This window comes from Rhinolophus sinicus, linkage group LG16 (assembly GCF_036562045.2).
Source record: "Rhinolophus sinicus isolate RSC01 linkage group LG16, ASM3656204v1, whole genome shotgun sequence".
In the NCBI taxonomy this organism is placed as follows: Eukaryota; Metazoa; Chordata; class Mammalia; order Chiroptera; family Rhinolophidae; genus Rhinolophus; species Rhinolophus sinicus.
In genome coordinates, this window is record NC_133765.1 from 28772398 (window position 1) to 28789024 (window position 16627).

Consider the following 16627-nt stretch of genomic DNA (forward strand, 5'->3'; position numbering starts at 1 on the left):
AGAACAAGGGGCTCTGAGCAAGTCTGTTTATCTCCCTGAACCTCAGTTTCTATCCGTAGGTTGGAGACAATAATGGTTTAAGAGGGTTATTGGGAAGGTTCGACGAGCTCATGCACAGGAAGCGCCAAGCACTATAAGAAAGATGGATGTTGTCATTGTTGGTCCACGGCTCCAAGGCCCACAGCCCAGTTACTTTCCAAAACGCGTTTCTTTCCCTTCGCCAAGGCACAGTCCCCGCAAGTACCCTGGGCAGAGGGGGTGTAGCTCCCGGCGTGGGCAGGGCAATCCTTGGGCCCGCCCCTCAGGGCAGGTGGGCGGAGCGAAGTGGGGTTCCCCCGGCGCGCGCGCACAGCGGCCCCAGGTACGCGGACAAGATGGCGGCAGCAGCGGTCGACAGCGCGATGGAAGTGGTGCAGGCGCTGGCGGAGGAGGCCGCGCCGGAGACGGCGGGCCTCAGCTGCCTCGTCAATCTGCCCGGCGAGGTGCTGGAGTACATACTGTGCAGCGGCTCCCTGTCGGCGGCGGACATCAGCCGCGTCTCCAGCACCTGCCGGCGGCTGCGCGAGCTGTGCCAGAGTAGCGGGAAGGTGTGGAAGGAGCAGTTCCGGGTGAGGTGAGCCTGCCGCCCGCTCGTGCCCTGGTTCTGCGCCCTCGGGACGCGGGCATGGCTGGCCTGAGCCGCCGCCTCCTGGCCCGCGCGCGAACCCCACCCCGGATGTCACCCCCAGACCCCTTCCCGTGGACCGACAGACAAAGGCCTCCAGGCCGCCGGCCCCTGGGGTCCGTGCCGCGCGGACCCTCCGGTGCCCAAATTGCGCATCGCGAAGCGCCCAGCAGCCGGGCCCTCCCTAACGGATGACGACGGTAGTATCACAGCTAATCCATTCTGCGCGCTTCTTTTGTGCCCGACACTGTGCAAAAATGTTTACATGGATCTGGTGATGCAGGGATCGTAACAGCCCTTAGAGGAAGCGGGCGCAGCATCCCCTGGTTGGTGGCTGAGAAGCACAGATTTCGGTGTGGACCCGGGGTAAAATCTGGCCCTGGCATATTCGCCGTATGACCTTGTGGGTAGACTTCCCTTTTTTGAGCCTCATTCACCGACTTTGCTGATAATTAGACCTACCTTTGACTGTGCTTATTAAATGAGATGTGTAGGGAGCGTTTGCCAAAGGGCCCAGCTCTTAGGAGGCGCGCAGGAAATGTTAACTGTCATTGTCATCACTATTATTATATTATCGCTACAATTGTCCCCATTTTATAGATGGAATGGAGACACAAGCATTCATATTGCAATGCCAAGGTCACTCCGTGAGCGAGTGCGTGTGTGTTGGGTGGAGATTTGAACTAGGTCCATCACCAGGGCCCCTTGACCACTAAACCGTACTGCTTTCCCTGTTTTCCAAGGCTGCCTTTGATTCCTGCCTGCCTGCCTTTGAATCTCTGTTAAGCTGAGGGGGTGTTTTTCTCCTTGTAGGTGGCCTTCCCTTATGAAACACTACAGCCCCACCGACTACGTCAATTGGTTGGAGGAGTATAAAGTTCGGCAAAAAGCGGGGTTAGAAGCCCGGAAGATTGTAGCCTCGTTCTCAAAGAGATTCTTTTCAGAGCATGTAAGGATCTGTTGATGTGGCTCTAAGCTTTTGCCTGGTCGTGGTGTGTGTGTGTCTGGGTTTGTAGGCATTAGCTCATCCAGCTCTTTTTTGATATCTCCCTTTTCAGTGCTCTCACAATCCCTTACTCACTTAGATGGCTGCAAGAGTCATTGTGTCCTTTCCCTCCCATCCAACAACATGAAGCCATTTGTCCCTGCCAGCTTTACTTTTCTAAAGCCAGAGAGAGAATGGGGGTGGAAAAGGAGGGAGGGCCCCGCAGCACAATGTAGAGGGATTTTTTTTCTCTTCAGCGTTATTTCTCTTCAAGTGGGTTAGCCATATTTTTTTGCAGCCTCCACATGATTAGGGGGATCATTGATGATTGAACACTACAAATCTCACCCAGTTGTTTTCCCAGAAGGCTTGACGAGATGAATATGGTTCTATCTCTCTGGCTTTGCAGGTTCTAACCAGTTGTGAACTGCATTATTTAAGCTAACAAGATTAAAAGCTATCTGTAAATCAAAATTATTGCTCCCTCAATTAAATTGTCTTATTTTTATTATCCCTGAAAAGTTTTTTTGTTTTTGTTTTTTTTTAAGTATTGCTGAACTGCATGGTTTTGTTTTTGTTTTACTTAACACAAAGCATTCACAGGTCCTGATTCTTAACTTTTTGTAACTCTGGAAAATAGTCCACACCAATATTTTACATTTATTTCTGATTGGGGGGTCTAGAAATACAGCCAGTCTTACTTATTTTATTCTCCAGGTTTACTGAAGATTAAGTCCTATTTTCTAATTTTAATTACTTTTACTTGAGTTCATACATTTGAAATATTTTCAAAGCTTTTCAAGTTTTGAAAGGGAACATTCAAATTTTGAACTTTGGACAAATTTGAACATATTCTTCTGTGGAGAATAAAATTAGGTATTCCTTAGTGCAATTCATCTCTATAAATAAATGTTAATGTTAGAATGGAAAAAGTTTATTTTCTACTTGGAAAAGCCATGCCCTAGCTGAAAGCATGCATAATCACAGATGTTAAATAACTGGTTTAAACGTGTTTGCACACACATATATTTGGATGCTGGATGTGTTTGATGCACTTGGTCACGGGCTGCTAGTTTGCAACCTCTGCTTCTAGTCCAGCTGGTTTTGTTTGCATTTTTAACAGCCTGTGCCTTTGTCTAATAATAATGAATTGTTATGTTTCTTCCTTAGCTCCCTCTTTCCTGATACTACTGCTTAATTAGAAGTATGTCAAGTACTTTGAACAACGCAGGAGTGTACTTAAGATTGATCTGTGGGTGGGTGACGACTTTGGCTCAGGACCCTTGTATTCCTGTGTTCTCTGCGTGCACACAGGTTGACATGAAATTCCCTGGCTACCTTCAGAAAGAAAAGTGGCAGAAGTGGTAGAATTTTAAACTGAGGGGATCTTAAAGCTTATTTGGTACCACCACCTCGGTTTATAGAGGAGAAAACATACAAAACATGCTTGGTGGGTTGAGTTGCCCAACGCACTAGACTTCTCTCTCCGGCCCCTCCCTCCTTGAGTACAACATAGCCTACAGGAAGTAGTTCTTGGGAATTCGGAAATTTTATATTTCTAGTTCTTGGTTTTTTGTTTGTTTGTTTTCTTAGTTTCAGGTGTACAAAACAATGTAATAGACATTTGCACCCCTAACAAAGTGATAACTCCCCTCCCCCAATCTACTGCCCCCCTGACATCGTATATAGCTGTTACAATTTCTAGTTCTTGTTTCAGAGCTATTTTTCTTCCCATTAGAATTCTTGAGTTATCAGTTTCAGAAATTTCAGTATATGAAACTATCATTAATTTACAACTAACAACAAGATTTAAACAAATTATTGTTACTTTGCATGTTACTTTCCACCCATGGTAAGTGGTGCAAAATAATATAGGATAGCTGTTAACCACTTCCATGGAAATGACCATCTTTCTTTGCCACTCAGATTTGTGTATGACAGTGACGACAACATCATTACTCGTTATTGAGGCCTGTTTGTATATGTCTTTCTTCTTCATAGGTCCCTTGTAATGGTTTTAGTGACATTGAGAATCTTGAGGGACCAGAGATATTTTTTGAGGATGAACTGGTGTGTATCCTAAACATGGAAGGAAGGTAAGCCATGGTTACAGCAGGGATTTTTTTGGTTTGTTCATTTGTTTTAATAATAACCCCAGAATTAATTGCTGTAATTTGTATGTGGCCAAACCATGGGACATGTATTTCCAAATATTTCATGTGTTGCTACAGTTATATTTATTTTAAAATTCTGTGTACTGAGACAATTGACATTTAAAGAAACCATGCAAAAATCCTTTTGGAAAGAAAAGAGAATTACTCGTATGTATTTAGTCCTATTGTGGGTCAAATACGGTGCTCTGGGCACTTGTGTCTATTATGTCATTTAGGTAACATAAATTATCCTTCCTTTATTATGCCCTCTGCCTACCACCACCAGATTTGCCTATCATGCATTGAATATTTTAAAAAAAAATTCTTGGGGCATGTCTTAATTTAATGGATAATTTGTTACAGTTTCTGAATTTGGGGAAGAAATAATCTTACTTTGGCCACAAACATTAGAGATATTTGGTTGAGCCATTCTTTTATCTTTCCTGATCGAGAAGGATCCATTATCTCTTGGTTGTTGCTTTAAAATTTTTATGACTCCTATTTTCTGCTGTGGGGGTTAATTTCCAGTTTGCCTGAAAAATGACTTGCTTCCAGCCTAACTTACCTGTGAGAAAGATTTTCTGCTCTAAAAGTTCTGGAAACTTTGCAAGGGATGAAAGATAAGAATGTTAGTTTAGGGTCTTCCTTAAGAGAGGTTATTGGGAAATACCTCACAAACAAGGCATAAGATATTTTTCTTGTTTTTAAGGCAGTTTAGGGATGACACTTATCTATCAGTGGAACAACTGTAGGGGAGAGGTAGGATGTGTCACTGTTCTAGGCCTCGGAGGAATTCAGATGCAGAGGTCATTTTTCTGTTTCTATTTTGGTTTATCTATAAATGAATTGGAGTATGATCTAACAGTATTGTGCAGCCTTAAAAATAAAAGCTGACCTGTCTTTTTTACATATATATACACATACTTTGAAATACATAAGTGTAACATACTGAGTTTATTGTTTAATTAAAAAATACTGTTTTGTAGTATATACCATAAGTTACTTAACCACCCCTCTATTGCTGAGTAACCGTTTTCTTCTCCATTATTGTGTTACTGTGGAGGGTGATGTTTTGGTGGTTTCTTTTCTCAGTAAAAAGTTCCTGGGAATAGGCTTCCTAGGTCAGACTATAGATATTATTGAAAAAACATAAAATAAGAGTCTTGAATGGGAAGACTGACCATTATAAAAACGTCAGTTCTTCCAAAATTAATACATAAACCTATGGCCATTTGAGTTAGGCTCCAACAGGAGTTTTGGGAGAGGAGAGTTTTTTTATGTGTGTCTTAATTGGATAATATTGTCTAGAAGAAGAAAATCACAAGAAAAGCCAGAAAAAAACAATTTTGAAATAACCACAATGGGAAACTTGCATCACTACATATTAGAACATATTGTAAAGCTACCTGTAATGAAAACAATACAGTGTTGAAGTGAAAATTAATAGCCACATCCATGGCAAAGGATAATTCAGAAACATGTCCCAGCATAAAAGATAATATATTTAAACTCAGAGGGAAAAAGATGGACTATTTAATAGATGGTATTAGACATAACTGATTATCCATCTGGAAGAAAATAAAGCTTGCATCATATATAAAAACTATTAGGTTGGTGTGAAAGTAATTGCAGTTTTTGCAGTTATTTTTAACCTTTTAAACTGCATTACTTTTGCACCAACCTAATAAATCCCAAAAGACTAAACAACCTAAATTTTATCACAATGAAAATCCCTCAATAGGAGATTTTGTGTACAATCTAGGGAGACTTCCTTAACCAAGACCAATAATGCAGAAGCAATAAAAGAATATGGACAAACGATTTTGCAATTAAAAAGTAAACTTCTGTATGACCAAAGAAACCATAAACAATGTCTTAAAATTTCCAAGAGGAAATTGAAAAATGTCCAAAGGATAGGAGGATGATATCCACCAAACAGCAAATCTAAATGGCTGGTAATCATGTAAAAAGACCTTTAAATTCTCTCTTCAAAGAAATGTTAAAACTGTGAAATACTGCTCTTTTACTTACCAGATTGGCAAAAGAGACTGAATATGCACAGCCAGTAAAAACATATATTGTTACAGTCTTTTTAGAAATATAGATATGTTACCCCTTGGCCTGATATATATTTTGAGCCTAAAACAGTGTCGTTTTTAAATAACAAGGGGTATTCTCACATTTGTAAATATTTTGGATGCCAGTTTTCATGAAGGACCCTATTTGTCTTCATTCCTGGCAAGTGCTTGTTTGGATATGGAAAGCTTAGGAAGGAAGAAAGGTAGTTTCTATAAAGCACCAGTCCCTGGATGTTTGAAAACAATGCATTTGTGGTGTTTTCTATGTGATCTTGAAAGAGAGTACATTCCGCAATAAAGATGTGAAACAGCATATTAAAGGGTACATAGTACCTTATAAAATTGACCCAGAATGACCAACACTGAGACATATTTCAATAAAACTACTGATTTTAAAGACAGAAAAGTCCCTTGGGCATCCAAGCAAAAAAAACAAAAAAAAAAGTCATGAGGGAAAGAAAATCTGAATATCATCAGACTTTTCAATAGCAATGCTCTGTGACAACGGAACAAAGAGTAACATATTTAAGATACATAAGGATCAAAAATGTCAGCCACAGATTTTTATATCCAGCCAAACTGACTTCCAAGTATAAAGGCCTCAGACAAACTTACCAGCTTGCAAGAACTTGGGGACTTTTGAGCCCTTCCTGAGAAATTTGCTAGAAAATGAGCTTTAAACAACCAAATAGTCAGAGACATTGACATAAGAACCAGTGATGAGCATTAAATATTGGTTTACTTGTAGAATTAAATCCAAATGACAGTTAGTAGGGTAGAAAGTATTTATATAATGGCTATAAGCCCTGACAATGTAGAGGTAATAAAGTTGTTGGGAAAAAAACGAGCAGAGAATGGGGGAGAACACAAGTGACATATTTAACTTTTTGGTAATCATCAAGGTGATAAGAATATTAGTCTTGTTATTCTGAGGCTGGTGTGGTTTGGAGAGAGGGAGTGAGTGGAATAGAGCAGATGAGTACAGATGACCCTTGAACAACTCGGGTTTGAACTGTGCAGGTCCACTTGATACACAGATTGTTTTCAGTTGACCTTTGCAGTTCATTTGAGCTGCACAGTTCAAACCCGTGTGGTCCAAGGGTCAACAGGCAGTTGGGAAGCCGTGTTTGTGGAGGGCCAACTTAAGTTATAGGTGGATTTTCGACTGCTGCGGCGGTTGGTGCCCTTAACCCCCTTGTTGTTCAAGGGTCAACTGATTATGTAACTGGAGAAGCAGGATGCTTCTGGAAGAAAAAAAAGATACAGATATAAAATAGAAGAAAGTAAAAACTGTTAAGTTCTGAATTTGAATGGGAAATTTCAGTATCAACTCATGAGCTGTCTTATATTTAAACATATGTAGAGGGGGGTGTGTCTTTATGTGCACGCATACATACACCATACTTCCTATCTCTGTCCACTGGAAAGGCTTAAAACAATAACCAAGCAAATGGGAATGATCATGCCATTTCCCGTGAGAGAAGCCAAAGTGTTTGGAGAAATGGCTGATTCTAGGTCCGATACAGGAGATGTAAAAGATGAGCCTGGAGCATCTTGGAAGCCTGGAACCGGCTAGCAAGGAAAGTAGCAATACTTCATGTCAGAAGTCCGCGGGGCCAACTAAAGAGGCTTCGATTGGCCCAAAATGGGACGAGGGGAGCATGACTGTGGATAAGAACTAGAATGGACAGAAATAATCAAATATGTTTAGCTCCGTGAGTTCATAATAATATTTAACAACAGCTACTTGGTCACCTTTGGAGGAAAATAACAACCTAAAGTTTTACTCTAAAAACGATGAATGAAAGAAATGAGCATTTATCCGGCCTCTCTAATATATTATGCCATTGGGGGGCCAAGTAGTAGATAAGGAGAAATTATTCTTTATAGAAGTATTCTAGCTAATAAACGAAGAAGCGCTGGTTGAATTAAAATATCATTCCTTTGTAACCGCTAATGAATTAATGGACCTGGGCACTGAGCAGCAGCGACAGCTCACATCACAAAAAGAAACAAGGCAAGATTGCCTCCTGATTGAAGAACCCGCTGCCACCTAGGAAGCAGTCTCCCTAAGTAAATGACATCCGCATGTGATCAAGCCTCTGCATCCAATTTATAGAAAATTCAGAAGACGGAGGACCACGTTAGACTACATGATGCCGTCTACTATCCTAGAATCCAGACTCGAGGACACTTTCGAGTCAAACAGCCAGGTTTCTTCAACAAATAAAAGGCCGGGGGAGAAAGATGGGGGGGAATCCTGTAGATTGAGAGACTTCAACAGCATTGAAAGAGACAGGTCTAGAGTGTTCAGGGACGCAGACTTGGTGAAAACTAGAGAAAAGCAAGGTAGTGATGACCGGGAGGCATAGACGGGGGTTATTATAGATGGGAGGTGACGGCCCCGCCACGCAGGGCTTCTGGGGTGTCTGCAGAGTTGTTTCTTGGCCTGAGTGAAGGACAGGGTGTTGGCCTTACAATAATTAAGCTACTCATTTGTTTCAAGTGATTTGTCTGGATTGATATGTTGTGCACCTCAAAGGTTAGAAAGATGGTAAAACCTGGCTCTGCTAATTTTCATTTACTCCCTGAAGCTTGAGAGTCCTTTGTTTCTTTGTGAAATCAGGCAGATAGTTCAACACTGTCTCCTTCCTACTTGCCGTGATCCCTGTGTGTGTTTGGGAGATTTGGTGAAGAATTTCATTTACCCAGCAAGTATTTATCGGGAGTCTCCTTGCCACACACTATTCTAGGCAGTGAACAACACAAAAACCCTACCTTCTCGGAGCTTACACTCCATGGGGGAGATAGGCACTAAACAAATTAAGGTATTTATTACACTAGAAAATGAGAACTGCTATAGAGAAATACTAATCAGGGAAGAAGCTGGGTGGGCAGGGGGTGGGGGGTAAATAGGGTGGTGGGTGAAGACCTGACTCAAGGGGACGTTTGAATCATAAACTTAAGAGGAGATAAGGACACAGATTGCAGAGCTCCGGGGAAGGAACGTTCCTCAGGAGGAACGGAGAGTGCCATGGCCTGAGGTGAGCTGAGCAGCAGCCAGGCATGAAAGAACAGCAGGGACGCCCGGTGACTGGTGACTGGACTGATGGTGGGAATAGTAGGAATTGAGGGCAGAGAGGTTAGGGGGCGGGAGTGGAAGGGACCGTTTACGTCATCATTAGGACGTTGAGCACAGCGGGAAACGTTGAAGAATTGGCAGCAGAGAATTTCTGTGCTATGATTTAACATGTTCACTGGAGCACTGGCTGCTGTACTGAGCATGGGCGATGAGGGGCAAGGTTCGCAGCAGGAAGCTCACTCCTTGAGGAGGGTCTTGCTATGATACAGACAAAAGGCGATGGTGGCTTAGATGAGTTAGTGAGAGGTGTTCACATGCCGGCTAGCACACTGGTGGGTGGATGGGACGTGGCTTCTGAGAGAAAGCCAGGAGTCCAAGGTGACTCCATGGTTGGGGGCCTGACTGGAATGATGGAGCTGCCTTTATCTGACCTCACGATGGCTCCAGGAGGGGAAGGACATTCAGTGCTCACCAGATCCCCAAGGGGGGGATGTGGCGTAGCGGTCGGATATACAGGTCTAGAGTGTAGAGGAGAAATTTGTTCTGAAGAACACATCGGGGGTTGTCGGTGTGAATAACATATGAAACTGTGAGGCTGGATGACATCACCGTAGCAGTGAGCATAGGAAAAAAGCTGCAGCCCAAGGCCTGAGTTCCCTTAGCCAGCTGCGGAGGGGCCAGCAAAGGATGCCAGACACCTCACCCTTTTCTCCTGAGACTCCCCCCTGTTCCCCTAACTTTTCAGGTTTCTCTTTCATTTCCTTTTAGTAAAGCTGAAGCCAGACAGGTGACCGTTTCTTGAATTTCAGCACGGCTGATTTACTGTTCAATTACAAATGCAAAGTCCTAAATTGTGTTGTCTGCTTCCATGATAATAAACTCTATATGATCGTGAACCAATGACGTTTGTCTTGTTTAAGTAGACTCTCCACGTGGTATGATTAGTGTGAAGTAAGAAATAGATCACTGAAAGTTTTAGTATCTTAATTTTTATTGACTTGTTTATTTGTTTGTTTTCTAGAAAAGCTTTGACCTGGAAGTACTACGCAAAAAAAATTCTTTACTACCTACGGCAGCAGAAAATTTTAAATAATCTTAAGGCTTTTCTTCAGCATTCTGATGACTATGAATCATATCTTGAAGGTGAGACTTTAAGTAATGGTATTTCGATAGGCAGCTAAGTTGTCCTTAAGAGCAGGAGTGGAAACTCCCTGATGAACAAGCAGTGGAAAAGTGAACTATGCCACATGGGCATCTGGAGGGTCTGGTCGTTTAGGTGGCAGAACTATTAGATTCAGAGCTGAAATTCTGTCAGAATCTTGAGCTGTCAGCTGAAGAGACAGTGTTTTCTAAAGATGCACCATCGGTTCAAAGCTTGAAGCTGAAATTTTGGCTAATGAGATTAATTCCTTGCTTTCCGGCATCATTTCCAAATCAGAAATAAATTTGTCCAGTTTTGTCTCCATGTGACCTCGAGCAAATCCCTTAACCTCCTGTTAGAGTTTAATGAGGACGAAATGTTCTTGTGCATCAGTGAGTGCCTGTCCCTAATGAGAAGTGAGGAGAGGGAAGTCAAGTGGGCAGGCACGATGAAGGGAATAACTTGCTGTTCCTCCTGAGATGAACAAGAACAAAATGTGACTTGATTTTTTAAAAAACGATCTTAAGTTCCTAGCATATTACACCAACACTCCCATAAGTTGTGGTTATAAAATACATTCCCTACTCCCAGAGATTTACCCGATTCATTTTTTCCTTTCCAGTGTTTCTCACAGTCACGTCTCCGTTCTCGCCACCTCTCCCAGCAGCAGCTTTCTAGGGAATACTTGCTGTCATGAGCGTCACCCCCTCCTGCCCTCGTGTCACCCAACATACCAGTGCCAGTCCAGCATGAAACCAGCCCTGTCCCCAGGCCTTGTAGCCAGCTGAGTGCCTGTTTTTTTCATTACGTTTCTACCTGCTTTTCAGTGCTGTCCGTAACTCAGTCCTCCCCCAACTCCAAGCCGTTGTCCTCAGTGGCGCCCTGCAAATACACGTGGCTGCACGTCCTCCTTCAAGGTCTCCCTTTTCCTTTGCATTTCCTCTTCAGTCCTGCTCACCCAAGTTCAGTCAGGTTTCTCTTCCGTGGAGTCGCTGGCAGCTGCAGCACTTCCAGATTTTCCTCGCCTCAGAACTCATAGTAGCGTTGACTGCTAAGCTGTATTGCGTCATTTCTATTTTATGTGTGTACAGGTCGTTTCTCCAACTAGACACTGATTTTCTTGTGTTCCTTGTCCTTCTGTATGATCGCCATATACTCCACAATGCCTTTGTGGGAGCGTCTTACAGTGTCATCCAAAACAAAATTAAAAATCGGTTGCGGTTCATGAAAGTATTCTCACCACCCCGGAATCTCCTCGTACGCATCCTGGAATTGAGAGCCATCCTACCTTGGTTATTCCACGGTCAAGAATGATTTGACAAGCTTTATTTTCCTAGCTTATGAAAATGGCTCTTCATTTTCATCTTTCAAATATAAAGTAATATTATCATTTTTGAGTCACCTTCCAAATCAGTGTTGTCGGTATTGGGTACCATTGAAGGTTTTTCAGTAGTTGAGTGAATGGAAGTAGGCTCCAGGGTTTGGATCCTTGGGGACTGACGTAAATATTCTGATGCCATTGACAAGTCTGGGAATCATAGCATTAGGATGGAATCCACTTTGAAGTGTGACATAAATTCCTTCTGCGAAGAAGCTCCGTCCCAAGGAGGCCCAGGAGCCCATCCCTGGCTACTGGCAAAACTGGGACTGGGGTCCAGGCCTTTTGACACCCTTTCAACTGCTTTCAACTCCTTGGGGTGTGGGTAGGGGGTCAGGATTCTGAGCTGGTTTGAGACTGCTTGAATTTAAATGATTCTCCAAGAGAAAATGTCCTATAGCCAAATGACGAAGTTAGCCCTTCCGTCTCTGGTTACAAAATTACCTAAGGCAGTGAAGAGGGGATTTTCAAGAGACAATGTCTCCAGTGTACTTTGTACAGCGTTTTAGCTGCAGGGTCCTTGAATGTAACTGTTAATGTAATTTAAAAGTACAGTTATCTTCAAAGGCCATTTGTTGGCTCTCCTCTGAGAGAGATAATTTGTTGTTGAAATGGCACATCTTTCGTTGAGTGCTTTCAACTCTTTTTTAAGTTGAAGAACTGTCTTAAATTTTCAGAGTTGTTGGGTTTCAAACTATAGAAGAATTAGAAAGGGAGAAAGAAGCTTGAAAAGATCTCCTTCGTAGCATTTATTTGTCTTTGTAATAGAATATCGAAATATGCCACGTACGGTTTTTGAGTCCGTGACCTCTGAGAGAGGTTTGGTTTATTTAAAAACCTAGTGATGTGTAAGATTCCCTCGTTGTGAGAATGTTTTTTGCTCCTTTTCAGCGTCTTAGCAGCCAGGCCTGACATCCAAGATACGCAGCTTATGGTGGAATGTTGTAAAGAGCTGTGGCCCCACACATCTGGGGTAAATGACAAACTAGTCAGAAAAGGGTAGAAATAGGAGTTGATGGCCTGATTTTTGTTGCTGTCCAGGGGCCGTGTACATCGACCAGTACTGCAATCCTCTCTCGGAAATCAGCCTCAAAGACATCCACGTCCAGATTGATAGCATCGTGGAGCTCGTGTGCAAAACCCTGCGTGGCATCAACAGTCGTCACCCCAGCTTGGCCTTCAAGGCAGGTGTGGAATCGCTTTGGACCCCACTGTGTTTGCAAAGGGAAACCTAGAGTGATTGGTTATTAGGACGTTCTGCAGTGTGTTCCCATTATGTCAGAAAAAAGCCATTCAGGACACAGCCCGTGTTCCCCTGGATAATGTACAAGACTTTAAGTACATATTGTCTTCTCCATCCTGGACTGGTGACACCTGGTGAATATTGTGGGGGCGTGGCCAGTTTGCATGTTACGGGTCGTGGGGGACACTGGTCGCAGCCTGGTTTGTGCTTGTGTCCTCAGAGTAGATCTCTGTTTCAGGCGAATCCTCCATGATAATGGAGATAGAACTGCAGAGCCAGGTGCTGGATGCTATGAACTATGTCCTTTATGACCAACTCAAGTTCAAGGGGAACCGAATGGATTACTACAATGCCCTCAACCTGTATGTGCACCAGGTAACTGTGGGTGTATTAGAAATAATTACGTATGTATATATACAGACATATATATATATATATATATGTGTGTGTGTGTGTAAGTTCATCTCCGATAAATTGCACAGTTTCTGAAGGCAAGTAGTACATCTTTTTGATCTCTCAGTACCCAGTGAAACTCATTTTGCCTCTAGTATAAAGATACTGCTGTGGTGTTGCCTATTTCATCATGAGTGTCCTCTGTCTAAAACCCTTGAGACAAATTCCTGATTAGAAACAGGTATTTCTCTGACCCAGTTTGGTCAGTTTGTATCTTATGAACACTGATCTAGGAAACTAATCCAGTCCATTTTTTTTTTTTTTGCACCGGCCTATGGGAAGATTGGAGTAAATCCGTGACCAGCTACGTCGTTGATGTTTATTTTTTATGGGCTTTCTATTTGGCTCCATTTTCATATCTAATTCTGTTGCTCTATGTGCTACTTGTAATTTCTTTTGTCATATCTTACACACTTTTTTTCCTTGAAATGGCCTTAAATTCTTTCTGGAAGGAGTACCTAAATCACAGGTCTGTAAACTTCTTCTGTAAAGGGCCAGACAATAAATGATGGGGGCCGTGTGCTCTCTGTCCTAACTGCTCAGTTCCACCATTGCAGCAGGAAGGAGGCACAGACAATACAAAACAAAACAAATGATTGTGGCTGTGTTCCAATAAAACTTTATGTGTAGACATGGAAATTGATATTTCATATGACTGTCACGTGTCATGAAATACTATTCTGACTTTTTTTAAACATTAAAACTCTTCTTACACAGGCCGTGCAAAAACAGGTGGTGGGCCAGATGTGGCCCATGGACTGGAGTGTGTCAACCCCAGGTCTAACTAAATAAAATACTCATCCACTTAAGCCGCAAAGCCTAGTCTCATGCCTGATACACAGTCGGTGCCTGATAGAAATTTGCATTGAAAGAATGAGAACAGGTGGTTCACGTCTAGTAACTAAAGCATTTTATTCTCCTTTAGGTTTTGATCCGCAGGACAGGAATCCCAATCAGCATGTCCCTTCTCTACATGACAATTGCCCGGAAGTTGGGGGTCCCCCTGGAACCTGTCAACTTCCCAAGTCACTTCCTACTAAGGTGGTGCCAAGGTGCAGAAGGGTAAGCCATCTATGACATGTGGTCGGTCCTGAGCCTTCATTCTCACAGTGCTGAGAGGGAGGGAGGAAGTGTAACTAAACAGGTTAGAAAGAGAACTGGCATGGTGACGGGGCCGGTTCATTTCCTGACTGTATCCATCTCCACCATCTGGTCGGGGGAGAAGGGCACTCTGGGTCTCTCTGTATTTCTCACCACTGCCTGCGACTCTACTGTTATCTCCAAGTAAGAAGTTTAATTTTAAAGAATCAGACTAGGAGTTCAAGGGCTTGTGTGGGCCTCAAAGTCTCTTTGTTCCAAAGCAGATCAGAACAAAGAGTTGTTAAACTCGTACTTTCCAGTCTTCCATAAAATCTCCCCCTCCTTCCCCACACAAGAGACAGAGGAGGGGAGGGAGGGTGGGCGGGAGAGAGGGGAAGAGAGAACAGGGCAGCCAAGCTCTTTATTGATGTGCAAAGCTAATATTCACGTTCTCACTCCTATTAGGCAAGGTTGGTGATTGATGCGCGTTTTGTAGACCAGGTGAAGAAGTTCTGTTTTGTTCTTTTTTTAAAAAAAACAAAACCTGGGCATAAAGCTCCTTTTCAGCTATAGTCTAGCTGTTCTGAAAGAAATAGTTCATCAACTAGGTAGCTATATCTTCTCATTAAATGTGCCATTATTTAGGTTATTTAATTACATCCTGTTCTTTGAAACTACTTCCCAGTGACTAGCTCTGATACCCTTTGGCGAAGTGATGAGCATATAATAGAAAGTATCTGAGCCTTGACGTCAGACTGGATTCAAACCGGGTTCAAACCGTAGCTTCCTTTGCGCCTCAGTTTCTTCTTCTGTAAAATGGGGCTCAAGTTTTTCATAAAGTGGTTTGGAGGATTAAATGAGATGATCCATTGCTTTACGCTTCTGGTAGAGTTGCTGGTGCGTACGAAGAAAAAACGTATAACTGGTCTCTGTATTTCTACCTCTTAGCTTAAGAAATAAAATGTATATACAGTTGGAACTTGTGGGATATTCTTCCTTATCTCTTTCTCCCTCCTCTCCAGAGGTAACCACCAGTTTAGTTTGAAAGTATTTGTTATTTCCATGCAAATTTTTATAGTTTCTTACATATGTATTTTTCCTTAAATAATAGGTACAAGCTTCCCTTTTTTCCAAATGTAATCTGTTCCTAAAAATGTATTCAATGATTTCTTTTTTGGATAGCAGGCACCCACTTTCCATAATTTTAATTGCAAAAAATGATTTTTTCGGCCCATTCCCTCTCCCTGAATAACCCAACCGATTTCCCCAAATATCTCTAAAATATATTCTTAAATGCTTATGTAACAATCCACCAGGGATTTCTGCATAATATAAAGCATTTAAAACACCAATTACCATATTATTTAGAACAGTAACTTATTGCTGGGTATACTTGCATGTGGTAGCAGAATCATTTTTCCTTCTTAGGCTACAGTGAACATACCCTACCGAGCAAATGAGCAATGAAATAATTTGTTAGCACCCCAGGCCCCAGGCAAAAACAAACATTGAGATTGAGACCCATCAAGAGCTGGTACCTCAGGGAAAGGCAGGGACGAGCCTGAGGGTAGCGAGCCAGCTCGCTACCAGGAGCTGGGCTGCCTCCTCCTGGCTTCCTGGGCCTGCACCCACACCATATTGTTTATTCACTGCCTTTATCATTGGTCCCAATACCTGGTAGGTGAGAGACCCCCATCAAGTTCTTCAAATTGCCTTGGCTGTTCTCAGCCTTTTGCTCTAATCTAGATTTAGAATCAGTTCATCGGCTTCCTTCAAAACCCTGGGTGGATGTTGATTAGCACCAGAGCCTACTGGGATTGTATGCACCGATTAATGTGAGGAATATTGCCTCTGAGTCTTTCTGTCTACACACATCTCCCATACATTTAAGTAGTCTTTAATATCATTAAAAAGATTTTATCGTTTTCTTCATCAAGCTCTTTGACATCTTGTTAGATTTATTCCTATGTACCCTAAGTTTTTGTCGCTGTTGTAAATGGTAATTTTTAAAAATTATGTTTTCTAAGTATTAACATTGTACAGGGTTATGGTTGATAATTTAGATACAGGTCTGGTAATCAGCACCTTGGCTGAATAAGTGATTAGTGTTAATAATTTGTCAACTTTTTTGGCTTTTCTCTATAGACAGTTGTGAATCGTGACAGTTGTTTCTTCTCTCTAGCCTCAATAAGTTTTTGTTTCTTTTACTTATTCTGCTGGCTAGGTCGTCTTGTACAAATGCTGAATAGAAACAGTGATAGCAGGCACTCTTGCCTTGAATATGACTGTAAATGGACTCCTTTTAAAACTTCACCTCAAGCATGAAGTTTGGGGACAGTAACTTTCATTGGGATTGTCAAAATTGCCTTC

General features: G+C 42.3%; 1 protein-coding gene across 2 annotated transcripts in view; it reads left to right on the forward strand.

The window, feature by feature from the left end:
• Positions 1 to 304: 304 nt before the first annotated feature.
• Positions 305 to 16627, forward strand: part of FBXO21 (F-box protein 21) — a 37535-nt gene continuing 21212 nt past the window's right edge. The window contains exons 1-7 of one of the 2 annotated variants that reach the window (XM_019753971.2): positions 305 to 613; positions 1478 to 1613; positions 3651 to 3745; positions 9984 to 10105; positions 12523 to 12669; positions 12963 to 13099; positions 14103 to 14239. In XM_019753971.2, the coding sequence (XP_019609530.1) occupies positions 375 to 613; positions 1478 to 1613; positions 3651 to 3745; positions 9984 to 10105; positions 12523 to 12669; positions 12963 to 13099; positions 14103 to 14239 (1013 nt within the window). In that variant the 5' untranslated portion in view covers positions 305 to 374. The remainder of the gene's footprint in view (positions 614 to 1477; positions 1614 to 3650; positions 3746 to 9983; positions 10106 to 12522; positions 12670 to 12962; positions 13100 to 14102; positions 14240 to 16627) is intronic. The other variant, XM_019753970.2, reaches the window with a different exon arrangement.